We start from the raw sequence: 13871 nt of genomic DNA, 5'->3' as shown, positions 1-13871 counted from the left end.
AAAGTATTGAGAAACTTTTGTTATTGACCAAATACTTATTTTCCACCACAATTTGCAAATAAATTCATTAAAAATCCTACAATGTGATTTTCTGGATTTTTTTCCTCATTTTGTCTGTCATAGTTGAAGTGTACCTATGATGAAAATTACAGGCCTCTCTCATCTTTTTAAGTGGAAGAACTTGCACAATTGGTGGCTGACTAAATACTTTTTTGCCCCACTGTATGTATGTATGTATGTATGTATGTATGTATGTATGTATGTATGTATGTATATATATATATACATACAGTGGGGAGGACAAGTATTTGATAACATGCCAATTTTGCAGGTTTTCCCACTTACAAAGCATGCAGAGGTCTGTCATTTTTTTTAATCATAGGTACACTTCAACTGTGAGAGATGGAATCGAAAACAAAAATCCAGAAAATCACATTGTATGATTTTTAAGTAATCCTACTTACAAAGCATGTAGAGGTCTGTAATTTTGATCAAAATTTTTAAAAAAATTGATCAAAATTACAGACCTCTACATGCTTTGTAAGTAGGAAAACCTGCAAAATCGGCAGTGTATCAAATACTTGTTCTCCCCACTGTATACATTTGTTTTTTATTTTATTTTAAAATCGGCCGATTTAATTGGTATCGGCTTTTTTTGGTCCTCCAATAATCGGTATCGGTGTTGAAAAATCATAATCGGCCGACCTCTAATTTGAACCATACACAAACATTATTACATTTATATTCAGTAAATTCACAATGTTTATGCTTATATATTTAACATTTAGCTCTTAAGTATAAGCAAGTGCAAGCAAATGAGCTGCGATGAGGTAGGCCTATTCGTTCAGCACTTTCAAATTGGACATCGACAGAAATTAATTTCGATATTAATTCAGATAAATTCAGCAAGATGTTGAGGCCTTAACTTTACTCTTCTTTAAGTCACCACAGAGAGAGAAAGAGAGAGCGAGAGACCCAGAGTCAGTGGTTAGCCTACCATTTGAAGTATTTTATTAGGCCTATGTGGTCTAAAAAGGAAGAACAATACAATCACGAAGATCCACTTCTATAGACAATATACAGACCCACTGACAGCCGCATTGAGCAAACAAAACAACTCTCGCAATATGAACTGTAATTACATGGGTCTATTTACTGAACTTTTTGTTGAACAAAAATATTTGAATGGGAAGAGACTGTCAAAGGCAAACATAGTTACGAGGATGGGATATTTTAATATAATGTTGTTTGGTCTGTAACTTAACACCCTCCTTGTCGAGAAAAGCACCAGAGGTAATTATAAACACACAAAGTAAGAAAAACAATGAAATGCATAATTCTAACATTGCCTAAAATTATTAATAAGATAGATCTATATAAGCAATTTTACAATGCAGATATACAAACTATGGCATATATGACGATAAGTGGTTAAGAGGAAATCCGTAATTTCGATAAAGACATGAGCAAGCTGAGGTGGATGTAGCCTATATGCCTCCTATTTGTTTAGCACAGCGACATAATTCAGAACATGGGCCGTTCTTACAGTATTCTCCCTGTACACCAAATCCGAACAGTAGGCTAAATTAACGTGGGCACATAAGCAGACAATGAAAGCTCTTACAATGGGGGCTGGAAGCCGGCAATGAAAGCTGTTATAATATTCGCTGATTACATTTCTCTAAAACTGGCTATAGGCTAGATGTGCACAACCAAGTCTGAACAGTAGGCTATATGCCTATTCGTTCAGTACTTTTGAAATGGACAGCTACATAATTCAGAATATGGGCCGTTCTTACAGAATTCTCCCTGTACACCAAGTCCGAACAGTAGGGACAAATAAGCAGACAATGAAAGCTCTTACAATGGGGGAATGTAGGCAGGCAATGAAAGATGTTACAATATTCTAAGATGAGATTTCCCTAAAACAGGCTATAGGCTACATGTGCACCAGCATGTCAGAACAGTAACCTAAGTTCTAAGGGGGGAAAGTATTACTTTCTTAGCTACAGTATACATATCTCCCTGGCATATGTCATCACTTATGCAGCAGCATACTGGACATATTTATGGACTCACCATTGTTGTGCTGTGCTCACTTGAACATAAAGTTGGCACGGTGGTCCTTCTTGTGGGCAAACTTCTCAATTACTTTGTCATCAAAGTCTGGCATTCTCTGTATGAAGTCATACTGGATTGACAGCATGGCCAATGTGTTTAACCTTTTCTGGCCCATGGAGTTGCGTATGACATTTTTTATCATTTAAGGGTGGAAAAGTTTCTCTCCGACTTGGCAGTTGTCATCGGAGTGGTGATGATGATTTTGAGAAGAGAGACCGTGTCAGACAAGGCCTCCTACAGGTTGCTCTCGTAGAGTGATTTCAATAAATAAAGTGCTGTCTTTCCAGTGTGCAGCTCAGGATGCTGGTAGACAGTAAACAGCTCCCTTTTCAACTTCTCCTGGTTGCCCACAGGTCATAGCTTGGTAGCATTCTGAAAAAGGAATCCTTCAGTAGTGTTTGGACACCACGTACATTACCACTCATCACCGCTGCCCTGTCGTAGGTTTGTGCAGCCAACTTCTTGACATTCAGTGCCGGTAGGACTTGTTTGATGCGTTGGAGAGGTCAACACCAGTAGTCCTTCACCTCTACAAAAACTGTTGTCTGGTAACAAGTAACGCAGCATTTTGAAGAACCAATTTAAGGGTACATCAAGCATGATCTAAAACAAAGTTTTGGATTGTATGTATGAAGTGTACAGAGAAGCTATAGCTAAGAAGGTGTCGGAGATTCTTTTTGCATCTGTACAGGCTGACGAGACCACTGACGTCTCCTGTAAATCACAGATAGTAATAGTGCTCTTTTGTACCCTGTAATCTCCATCACGCATGGCCTCAAAAATACAACTGAAAACGCCTGTGTTCAAGGAGTCGGCTGACTCGTCATGGCTCTGCAGTGCTGTCTCAGTTGCCAGACAATTTAATGCATGCTATAATTTTGGCAAGCACATACCTATTCTCCTCTGTTGGTTGTGAATGTCGATGGCTCGTCTATATATCTAGCTGAGCCACAACGTTTGATATCCCCAGGAATCCCAGTTTAACGGCGTTGAGAATTATGCATCACATGCAGACATGTTTTGAGACCCTTTCAGACAGACTTTTTAAATCCTTAAACACAGACTTGGACCACACCCCTCTCCACTGAATAGCAGGCAGGGAAAGCAAAATAGTGATTGTTGCGAGATGCTTGCAGTTATATATATAAATATATTTACATTGTCAGCAAACTGATATGTGACTCATATTAATGCCAAAATAACATGCAAAGCAGGTGGGCCTCTGCCTGATCTATAGTCGTTAATATCGAGGCATATTTCACTTTCTCTGTTCATAGGAGTAACAATATAAATGTGTGCATGAGGCAGAAATAATGCAGTGCGACTCGAGTTTCACCATCAGCTGGAAGACGATCTCCCTTTTTGGTCAGTGTCAGTAGAGGAAAGAGAGAATGGAGGGATGCTGAGAGGCGGACCCTCAGTCTGCTGCTCTCTCCCTCCACTGAGACTGACCATCAGATGCAGGCACCATCAGCCCAATAAAATACAAATAAAAACCTAATTATTTAAAATGTATGCCCACTCATCTGCATTTCAGAAGTAATACAACAATGGTTATATTGCCGGTGTGATCATATATTTTGAAATATATTTTTTTGTAAATGGCCCAAACAACAATGCAAGGCTTACTTTTAAGTAATGTTTTTTTCTCTTCTTAAGTAATGTATTTTTTAAACATCTGAGCAGTAAATCTCAGCTTGCATTTTGACTCAAAGAAGGTTGGTGAACCCTGTTCTAGAGTTTTCCCTGTTAACACTATCAACTTTTCCCTTTACTGTGGCAATTGTGATCGAAATCAACACAATATTAGTCATTTTCAATGTAAGATACCGAAACAAAAACTATGCAAGAGATTTTGTTGTATTGCATCTATTGTCAATTGCTTTGACACGCACGTACTCTACACAGAGCAGCGTGGCATAAACCATTAGAGCTGCAGTAGGCCTATATGCAAATAGACCATTGTCATATATGGATCTGTGCCATTTACATTGAACTGGACTGTGTTTACAGCATGAGCTTTTGTGAGTAGATGCACTTGTTTTGAGATCAAAGCTAGAGCTGCATGTAGCCACGTGTGCACATTTTGTTCATATCCTTTGCTAGTTAGTGAGTTATTAGCGCAGTTATAGATCTTTTGTAGTCAGCAATAGGGGAGTGATTGCTTCCTTAAAGAGTACAAAACGTGTATATTTCTAGACATCTTTGAAAAGAGTCAGGTAAAGAGCTTGTTTTTTGTCTTAGAAAGGGGCAATGTTGTAATTTGAGACAGGCTTGAATAAGCTAAGTAGCCAATAGGCAGAGGGTAGTATAATTTGTCTGATTCTCTGTAATAATTAGTATGGTAATAATTATGCATTTTATTTTGTAAAGTGGTTTCTTGCATCAAACAAACACAACAACATTTTCAGTCACCTCCTTGTCTGAAGGACAAGTGGATAAACAGGTTAATGTCAAGCCAAGCATCTTTTTTTCACCAAAAGTCCCATTGAATGTAGGCTAACATTTTTTATTTTTTCACCTTTATTTAACCAGGTAGGGCAGTTGAGAACAAGTTCTCATTTACAACTGCAACCTGGCCAAGACAAAGCAAAGGGACACAAACAACACAGAGTTAGTTACAAATGGAATAAACAAACATACAGTCAATACCACAATAGAGCAGTCTATATACAGTGTGTGCAAATGAGGTAAGATAAGGGAGGTAAGGCAATAAATAGGCCATAGTGGCAAAATAATTACAATTTAGCAATTAAACACTGGAGTGATAGATGTGCAGAAGAGAAATGTGCAAGTAGAGATACGGGGGTGCAAAGGAGCAACAAAATAAATAACAGTATGGAGAAGAGGTAGTTAGATGGGCTATTTACAGATGGGCTATGTACAGGTGCAGTGATCTGTGAGCTGCTCGGACAGCTGGTGCTTAAAGTTAGTAAGGGAGATATGAGTCTCCAGCTTCAGTGATTTTTGCAATTCGTTCCTGTCATTGGCATCAGAGAACAGGAAGGAAAGGCAGCCAAAGTAGGAATTGGCTTTGGGGGTGACCAGTGAAATATACCTGCTTGAGCCCGTGCTACGGGTGGGTGCTGCTATGGTGACCAGTGAGCTGAGACAAGGCGGGGCTTTACCTAGCAACGACTTATAGATGACCATGACAATGAATATGAAGCGAGGGCCAGCCAACGAGAGCATACCAGTCGCTGTGGTGGGTAGTATATGGGGCTTTGGTGACAAAACGCATGGCACTGTGATAGACTGTATCCAATTTGCTGAGTAGAGTGTTGGAGGCTATTTTGTAAACGACATCGCCGAAGTCAAGGATCGGTAGGATAGGACATTGAACACCACATATTAGCTGTTCCTGTAGGCTGAATAATAGAACAGCTATTTACATGTTAAAATGTTATAGGATGCATTTTCTCCATTGTTATTGATGGTAGGCCACTCTGGTAGATCGTCATTATAAGCAAATAGCCACAGTAGGCTACTTGGCCACTTAAAAAAAACTTTAGCTTAAAGCGGGTACAGCCTCAGTGTTCACAGTAAATGCATGCTGGAAGTTGCACAGAATTTTCACAACATTTAAATTTGCGCTCAGATGGTGGTGGCAAAACATATATTTATAGTGAATTCTATAGGTCTTCCTCTATTCTGATTGTTTTATACTGTTCAATTCAACCCCACCAAAAAAGTCAGCATTTTCATCATTTCTAAATTTCTTGCACTCATTTGAGATAATTTCCACACTGTCACGGAGGGCGGCATGATATGGTCAAACAATCTAGACCTACATTTTGACCAAATGTTGCAACTGCGATTTGACTTGTGATTTAGAACAAAACACTTTAGATGAACTGTTGGAATCATGGATATAGAATGACCATAAACATTCTATAGTTTGAATATAATAGTGGGCACTTTGAATACAGTGTTTGACATGACAACAAATTAAAATGCCAGGGAGGAGTTATTGTGACAGGGTAGGAACCAAAGTGTTGTCAAGTGTTTCCTAGGGGACCCTATAATCTTTGTTTCTCTTTTAGCTACTTCATGTAGCTAACATTCTTGCCTTGCGTTGTCCTCTGATTTAGAAGGTACTGTTGCACAACAAACATGCATACACCATCACTAGTATTATCAGGCTGTATAGTTAGTTATGTTTGCTCTGACTCAGTACATTTATTAGCTAGCTAGCAATTAGCAATATCAGCTAACAAGATTTAGGCCCAACTTACTAAGAAAAGACAAACTAGCTGTTTGCAGATGTAAGAAACACGAACTAAGTGTAATTGTAGAAGTCCAGTGGATGTATATTAAGAAGCAAAGTGAAACCAGCATTAATTTTCATCAACATTGTTTCATCTGCAGCATTTACCATGCAGAAACTGAACGCAAGTGACTCGTGGTAGAAGAACAACAAATTCACTCCTTGAGAGACAGGGGGCGGGGCTAGGTCTGTGTGGGAAACGGAATGGAGAGAGAACGGATATAGATGACTCAAGAAGTGAAGTAAACTATACAAATTGACTTTATACATAGCGTATCACATTTAACCATTCAAATACCGTTATAGAAGTAAAAACCAAAACCGGTATGTGCAGCAATACCGTTATATCGTAAAATCCGGTATTCAGCCCAGCATGTACATATTTTACCTCAATTACCTCGACTAACCTGTATCCCCGCACATTGATTTGGTACTGGTACATAGCCGTATTGTTACATTAGCTTATTTTGTAAATATTTGCTTAACTCTTATTTTCTTAAAACGGCATTGTTGGTTAAGGGCTTGTAAGTAAGCATTTTACAGTAAGGTCTACACCTGTTGTATTCAGATGTATGTGACAAATTAAATTGTTTTGATTTGATACATTGAAAGAATACAAACAAAACCTAAGATGGAAGAAACGGAAGCATTTTGAAAACACTCTAAAAGAGAATGAAGACTTCATTGATGGAAACCCGTTCTGGGAGAAATGGAACATTTGGATAGATCACTTTGAAAGTCTATGGAATAATACCATCAGAAGACATTACTTTAAACCCCAAATACAAAACCTGGAAAGGCAGTATCAGGAATTAAATGCTTAAACACATTACTCCTGAGTTGCAGGAAACCTTATTAAAATTATTCAACCTGGTTTTGAAGTGTGGCTGCTTCCCTGATATTTGGAACCAGGGACTCATAACCCCCATACATAAAAATGTGACAAATTAGACCCTAATAACTATAGGGGAATATGTGTCACAAGTAACATAGGGAAACTGTTCTGCTGTATTCTGAATACAGACCTTGCTCACAGCAACAAACAAAAAAAATGTATTTCTACCCAAACTCAGAACAGACCACATACAAACATTACACACTAATAAACCAACAAGTACATCAGAAATGCAGAAGAAAAATATTTGCACATTTGTTGATTGTAAGAATGCTTTTGATTCCATATGGAATTATGGATTATATATTACAAAACCCTCCAAAGCGGAATTGGGGGTAAAGTATACATCATAAAATGTATTTACTGAAACACATGTAGCATTAAACTGAACAGTAAAATATTTTTTTTTTGCTCAAGGGCGAGGGTTGAGACAAGGGTGCAGTTTAAGTCCAACCCTGTTCAACGTCTACATCAATGAACTAGCAGTGTTGTTGGACCGATCTGCAGCCCCTGGACTCACCCTCAAGGATGAGGAGGTCAGATTCCTGCTCTACACAGGTGACATGGTCCTACTGTCACTAACAGAACAAGGTCTACAGGAACAACTTAACATTCTCTGAGAATACAGCATCAGTGGGGCAATCAACAATAACTTTCAGAAAACCAAAGTTCTGATTTTACAGAAAAAGGCCAGGAATCAGAGCAGCAGACACTCATTCAAATTTAGTCCCAGGTACAACTAACAGGGACAAAAAAAATCAGTGCCTGTGGTGGATTTGGTCTGGCAGTGAATGCAATAAAAAAGAAAAACCCTGTGAAGTATTTTAGTCCATAAAATTACAATTCTCTAAAATAAATATTCCTATCCAAATCTGGGGCAAAATATTCAGTAGTGTAATTTCACCAATTCCAGTATATGGAAGCACGGTTTGGGGTCCAACCTGTAATTACAATTATAGGCATTGGTAAAAACCCAATAGAAAATCGACACACAGAATTCTGCAGAATTATCCTAAATATCCAAAAGAGAGTTCCAAATAATCCATGCAGAGTGGAACTTGGATGATTCTCTTTAATTGTAAATATAAAGAAAAGGACACTAACATTTTGAAATTAACAGCCTTACAAATCAAAGCACTGGAAACCCAAGAGCTGAACCCTGAAAAGTGTCCCCTATGTCAGCTGTTAAAAAAAACCTATAACCCTATAATTTAAACACACAAGGAAATCAATCAAATTGTTACATAAATGAAAACCTATTTGACAAATTGGGAAAATGAAACAAAAACACTGAATAAACTACATTTGGCCCTCAAAAGAACATACAAATTGGCAGAATATCTCTACTCTCAGAGATACAAAACAGAGACGGATCCTGACCAAATACAGGCTCAGTGACCACAAATTGGCTATAGAAAAAGGGACAGACAAAAACACATGGCTACTCAAAGAGGAGTGTCTATGTGGTAACTGCACGACAGAGGAGTCTGAGACACTTTTTGATCTACTGTGTGAAATATTCCTAAATAAGAGAAGTTTTTTTCTAGAAAATATCTCAATCAATTCCCAAATTCTGTGCATTTACTAATGACATAATGCGGGAATTATTCTGGGTGAGGGAGAACCACAAATATTACTGCCAGATATGTATATGGTTGCCATAGGCTGAGGGACATGCCATGGCCATTAATTCCCTGAAGAGTTACATTGTATATACAGTAATTTACAAGTACATGTACAATTGTATTTCATTGCAATAAAACAATTTGAGAGGGGGGATGGGAAGAGAGCTCGAGATGGGAGGGGGGGACTAGAGAGAGGGAGCAGTAGAGTAGGTGTACTGTTGAATGCTCACCGTGACTTTGAATGGGGTAGAGGTGGCCGGCTCCATGGAGGGGGTTTTGTCCAGAGCGCTGCCTGGCATGCTGCGCCTGCGACCCACCCTCTCAGGAGGGAGTTCTGGGGAGGGGAGAGGAATTTGCATGTAAGTCATTGTGGCACAATTCAATCAAATTCCAAAAGGTAGACGTTTGCGGTTCTATTATAATCCCGAACAATATACATATGATCTTCAGAAAGGAGGAACAATCTTAAAATGAAAAAGGTAGACAACCCCTTGGCTCTGGCTTCACCTAAATGATGAGTTTGAGATGCGCTACACATTGCATTCTACATAAACAAACAGGTAATGAGAGAAAGGTAGAAGCAGAGTTCGCATGGAAAACCGCCATCCCTGACAGACTACGAAATCCATGCTTGTTCTCTCTGTGTCGGTATCTGTTCTAAGTTGATACACGAGAGATACGCTTCACTCTCATTTCTGCCTCTGTGGGAAAGATAAGGCTCCAACAAGAAGGCGCACCTCTGAGCTCCCTCATTTATCGCCTCAAACTTTCTCACGGAGGAAGGAGAAAACAGACAATCACTGCATTCAATTACATGAGAATATTCTGATAGTGTGTAATACTTAACTTCTGGCTTTTAGAACAATTTCGGCTAATAATGGGTTTTGCTAAGCTAGCTACCATAGCTCATCAACCACAGAAAGGCCAATAGATAATATGAAAGCACATCAACATGACAAGATCACTTCAAACAAGCAGGAAGAGAACGCTGTCAAAATGAGAAAGTGATGCGTAGAGGTCTGGAGACAGTTTACACTGCATTTGGCTGTATCCAGGAATATCCTCTGGTTGCATCCTCCACTGGCTAGCTTTCAGAAGGCATCGCCATACGTCTGCCTTGACTAGCTGACATTTCTTCAAGTCTAAAATGTTGGTTCAAATAAATAAATCACATTATTTTGAATTCTTTAAATTCTGAATGAATTGAATGTACCTGAAATACACGTTAAGTATTGTTACCCAAGACTAGGCTAATTTCAACCATTTCTGTCAGTTCTATTCTTTAAATACAAATACTTGTACATGTAAACAGGGACTTCCCTCGTTAACATTTGCGGACTAAGTTATGTTTTACCTTATTCTGGAGCGCATGCTACGGGGTGGGTGCTGCTATAGTGACTAGTGAGCTGAGATAAGGCGGAGCTTTACCTAGCAAAGACTTACAGGTGACCTGGAGCCAGTGGGTTTGGCGACCTGTATGCTCTCGTTGGCTGGAGAGCATACAGGTCACAGTGGTGGGTAGTATATGGGGCTTTGGTGACAAAACGGATTGCACGGTGATAGACTGTATCCAATTTGCTGAGTAGAGTGTTGGAGGCTATTTTGTAAATGACATCGTCAAAGTCAAGAATCAGTAGGATAGTCAGTTTTACGAGGGTATATTTGGCCGCATGAGGGAAGGATGCTTTGTTGCCAAATAGGAAGCATATTCTAGATTTAATTTTGGATTGAAGATGCTGAATGTGAGTCTGGAAGGAGAGTTTACAGTCTAACCAGACACCTAGGTATTTGTAGTTGTCCACATATTCTAAGTTAGAACCGTCCAGCGTAGTGACGGGCGGGCGGGCAGCGATTGGTTGAAGAGCATGTATTTAGTTTTACTTGCATTTAAGAGCAGTTGGAGGCCACGGAAGGAGTGTTGTATGGCATTGAAGCTTGTCTGGAGGTTTGTTAACACAGTGTCCAAAGAAGGGCCAGAGGTATACAGAATGGTGTTGTCCACGTAGAAGTGGATCAGATAATCACCAGCAGCAAGAGCAACATCATTAATGTATACAGACAAAAGGGTCGGCCCGAGAACTGAAACCTGTGGCACACCCATAGAGACTGCCAGAAGTCCGGACAACAGGCCCTCCGATCTGACACCCTGTGAAATGTCTTCCACCAAGGCACCTTCAAGTTCCTGGACATTTCTGGGGGGGAATGGCCCTAGCCCTCACCCTCCGATCCAACAGGTCCCAGATTGAGATCCGGGCTCTTCACTGGCCATGGCAGAACACTGACATTCCTGTCTTGCAGGAATTCACGCACAGAACGAGCAGTATGGCTGGTGCCATTGTCATGCTGGAGAGTTATGTCAGGATGAGCCTGCAGGAAGGGCACCACATGAGGGAGGAGAATGTCTTCCCTGTAATGCATAGCATTGAGATTGCCTGCAACGACAGCAAACTCAGTCCTATGATGCTGTGGCACACCGCCCCAGACCATGACGGACCCTCCGCCTGCAAATCCATCCCGCTCCATAGTACAGGCCTCGGTGTAATGCTCATTCCTTCGACGAGAAACGCAAATTTGACCATCACCCCTGGTGAGACAAAACCCTCAGTCCAGCCTCTCTCAGCCTATTGCTGACAGTCTGAGCACTGATGGAGGGATTGTGCATTCCTGGTGTAACTCGGTCAGTTGTTGTTGCATTCCTGTACCTGTCCCGCAGGTGTGATGTGCAGATGTACCGATCCTGTGCAGGTGTTGTTACACGTGGTCTGACAATGCGAGGAAGATCGGCTGTCCATCCTGTCTCCCTGTAGCGCTGTCTGAGACGTCTCACAGTACGGACATCGCAATGTATTGCCCTGGCCACATCTGCAGTCCTCATGCCTCCTTGCAGCATGCCTACAGGCACGTTCATGCAGATGCGCAGGTACCCTGGGCATCTTTCTTTTGGTGTTTTTCAGTCAGTAGAAAGGCCTCTTTAGTGTGCTAAGTTTTCATAACTGTGACCTTAATTGCCTACCGTCTGTAAGCTGTTAGTGTCTTAACGACCGTTCCACAGGTGCATGTTCATTAATTGTTTATGGTTCATTGAACAAGCATGGGAAACAGTGTTTAAACCCTTTACAATGAAGATCTGTGAAATTATCTGAATTTTACTAATTATATTTGAAAGACAGGGTCCTGAAAAAGAGATGTTTATTTTTTTTCTGAGTTTATATGCCTACATAAATTACTGTACAGTCTCTGTAAAATAAAATGTTCTACTGACAGAGCAGAGGGTGTTTATCGGTCTTTTAGTGCAGTCAGTCCATGGTGTATAGGCCAGCGGGAGTGCATCCCTAAGGCAGTGTGAAGAGCCAACCTGGATCAAAGAGAAGTCTTCACTGGAGAGCTGTTATATTACAAACAGTTAACTGCCTACTGCCGCACACCATTGCATCAATCTTTTGTCTGATTTCTTGTTTGATACAGTATCTTAAAGTGTTTAGACTTAGTATAGATACATTTTTATAACCATGTGGTAAAAAGAATGAACCTCAGTATTTTAGTTTTAGCATGCTAGCAGATGCACAATGACTGGAAGTCTATGGGTAATGCTAGTTAGCAATTGCGCTAGTGCTAGTTAGCAACTTCCTTATAACTGTACACAGAGACATAAATATGGTATCAACGAGTTCATCCGACTCTGGGGAAGTAGATAAAGGGCCTCATTGCCAAAATCCCGAAGTATCCCTTTAACACTAACAATCAAAAATGTGCTCCGTCTTCAGACATTTTGGGCATTGGATAAACCAAACAATGCAGTTATGTCCCAAAGGTCTCCGTTTCAGTGCGAGTGTCACACAACAGCACTGTGATGCAAGAAAGATTACCTTTTCTCTCCAAAGCACAACAAGTCCATTATCCAAAGAGTTTATATGAATACAAAGGAATTCTGAGAAGAGCACTCAGACTCAAGTTCAAAGACGACTTTAAAGAGCAACTCTAGGTACAGATCGTAAACAACGCAGGAAACAACGCAGGAAGCTTGTGGTTTTTCATCTCCAAATTGGGAAAATGTGTTTTCCCACCACTAATTCGAAGTAAAAGCCAGGGGTAAGCATTATTAGGTTAGGAAAGAGGGGTCCCCTTTCCCCATAGCCTAACCTATACCTGTGTGTCCAGAGCGCAAGCCGAAAGGCACAGATCATCAGACAAACATTACCAGGGCTGTTTACTGTAGGGCTGACCCCAATTAGTCGACTGCTCGATTGTTTTATTTGATAGGCTGTTGGTCAAACAATAATCTTTTGTCGAACAGTAGGAAATATATATGGGGCCGAGACTAATCCATTGCGCAAGCCGCTGGATGGCAGTCCAAGAAGAAGGGGATGTGGTTAAGATGCACATCTCTCTCCAGAATGCCCTCTCTCCCATCAATTTGTTTCATAACTTCATTGTGTGAATTGTTTGTGTTTGATTGTTAGTGTCTATCAATTCCCCATCACATACATCACCAGTAGTACATTTACTGTTAATTCCTATAATTTCAAATCTACAATGTTTGTTTGGTTACGTTAATTTCTGTTAATGCATTCAGTACCTCACTGGGGCCAAGCTTCTTCCAACCAGGACCTCTATACCAGGAGGTGTCAGAGGAAGGCCCTAAAAATGGTCAAAGACTCCCCCCACCCTAGTCATAAACTGTTCTCTCAGGCTACAGCACGGCAAGCGGTAGCGGAGTGCCAAGTCTAGGTCCAAAAGGCTTAATAGCTTCTTCCCCCAGGCCATAAGACTCCTGAACAGTTAATCAAAGGTCTACCCAGACCCCTCTGTTACACTGCTGCTACTCTCTGGTTTATTATTTATGTATAGTCATTTTAACTCTACCTACATGTACATATTACCTCAATTACCTAGACTAAAATTTGATTTGAATATATTATTATTCCAGTATTTTACCGTTCTTATTGTCAGAGTGGACATGTTG

The 13871-nt window shown here is 40.2% G+C and overlaps 1 protein-coding gene across 1 annotated transcript in view; it reads right to left on the bottom strand.

Moving 5' to 3' along the window:
• The window catches only part of LOC115111316 (disabled homolog 2-interacting protein-like), a 135396-nt gene that overhangs the window by 75345 nt on the left and 46180 nt on the right, over positions 1–13871 (bottom strand). Inside the window, 1 exon segment of the mRNA XM_029637238.2 lies at positions 9139–9242. Within this exon segment, the coding sequence (XP_029493098.2) occupies positions 9139–9242 (104 nt within the window).

Source organism: Oncorhynchus nerka, linkage group LG27, assembly GCF_034236695.1.
Source record: "Oncorhynchus nerka isolate Pitt River linkage group LG27, Oner_Uvic_2.0, whole genome shotgun sequence".
NCBI classification, from domain to species: Eukaryota; Metazoa; Chordata; class Actinopteri; order Salmoniformes; family Salmonidae; genus Oncorhynchus; species Oncorhynchus nerka.
This window is presented reverse-complemented; position numbering and strand designations above follow the sequence as displayed.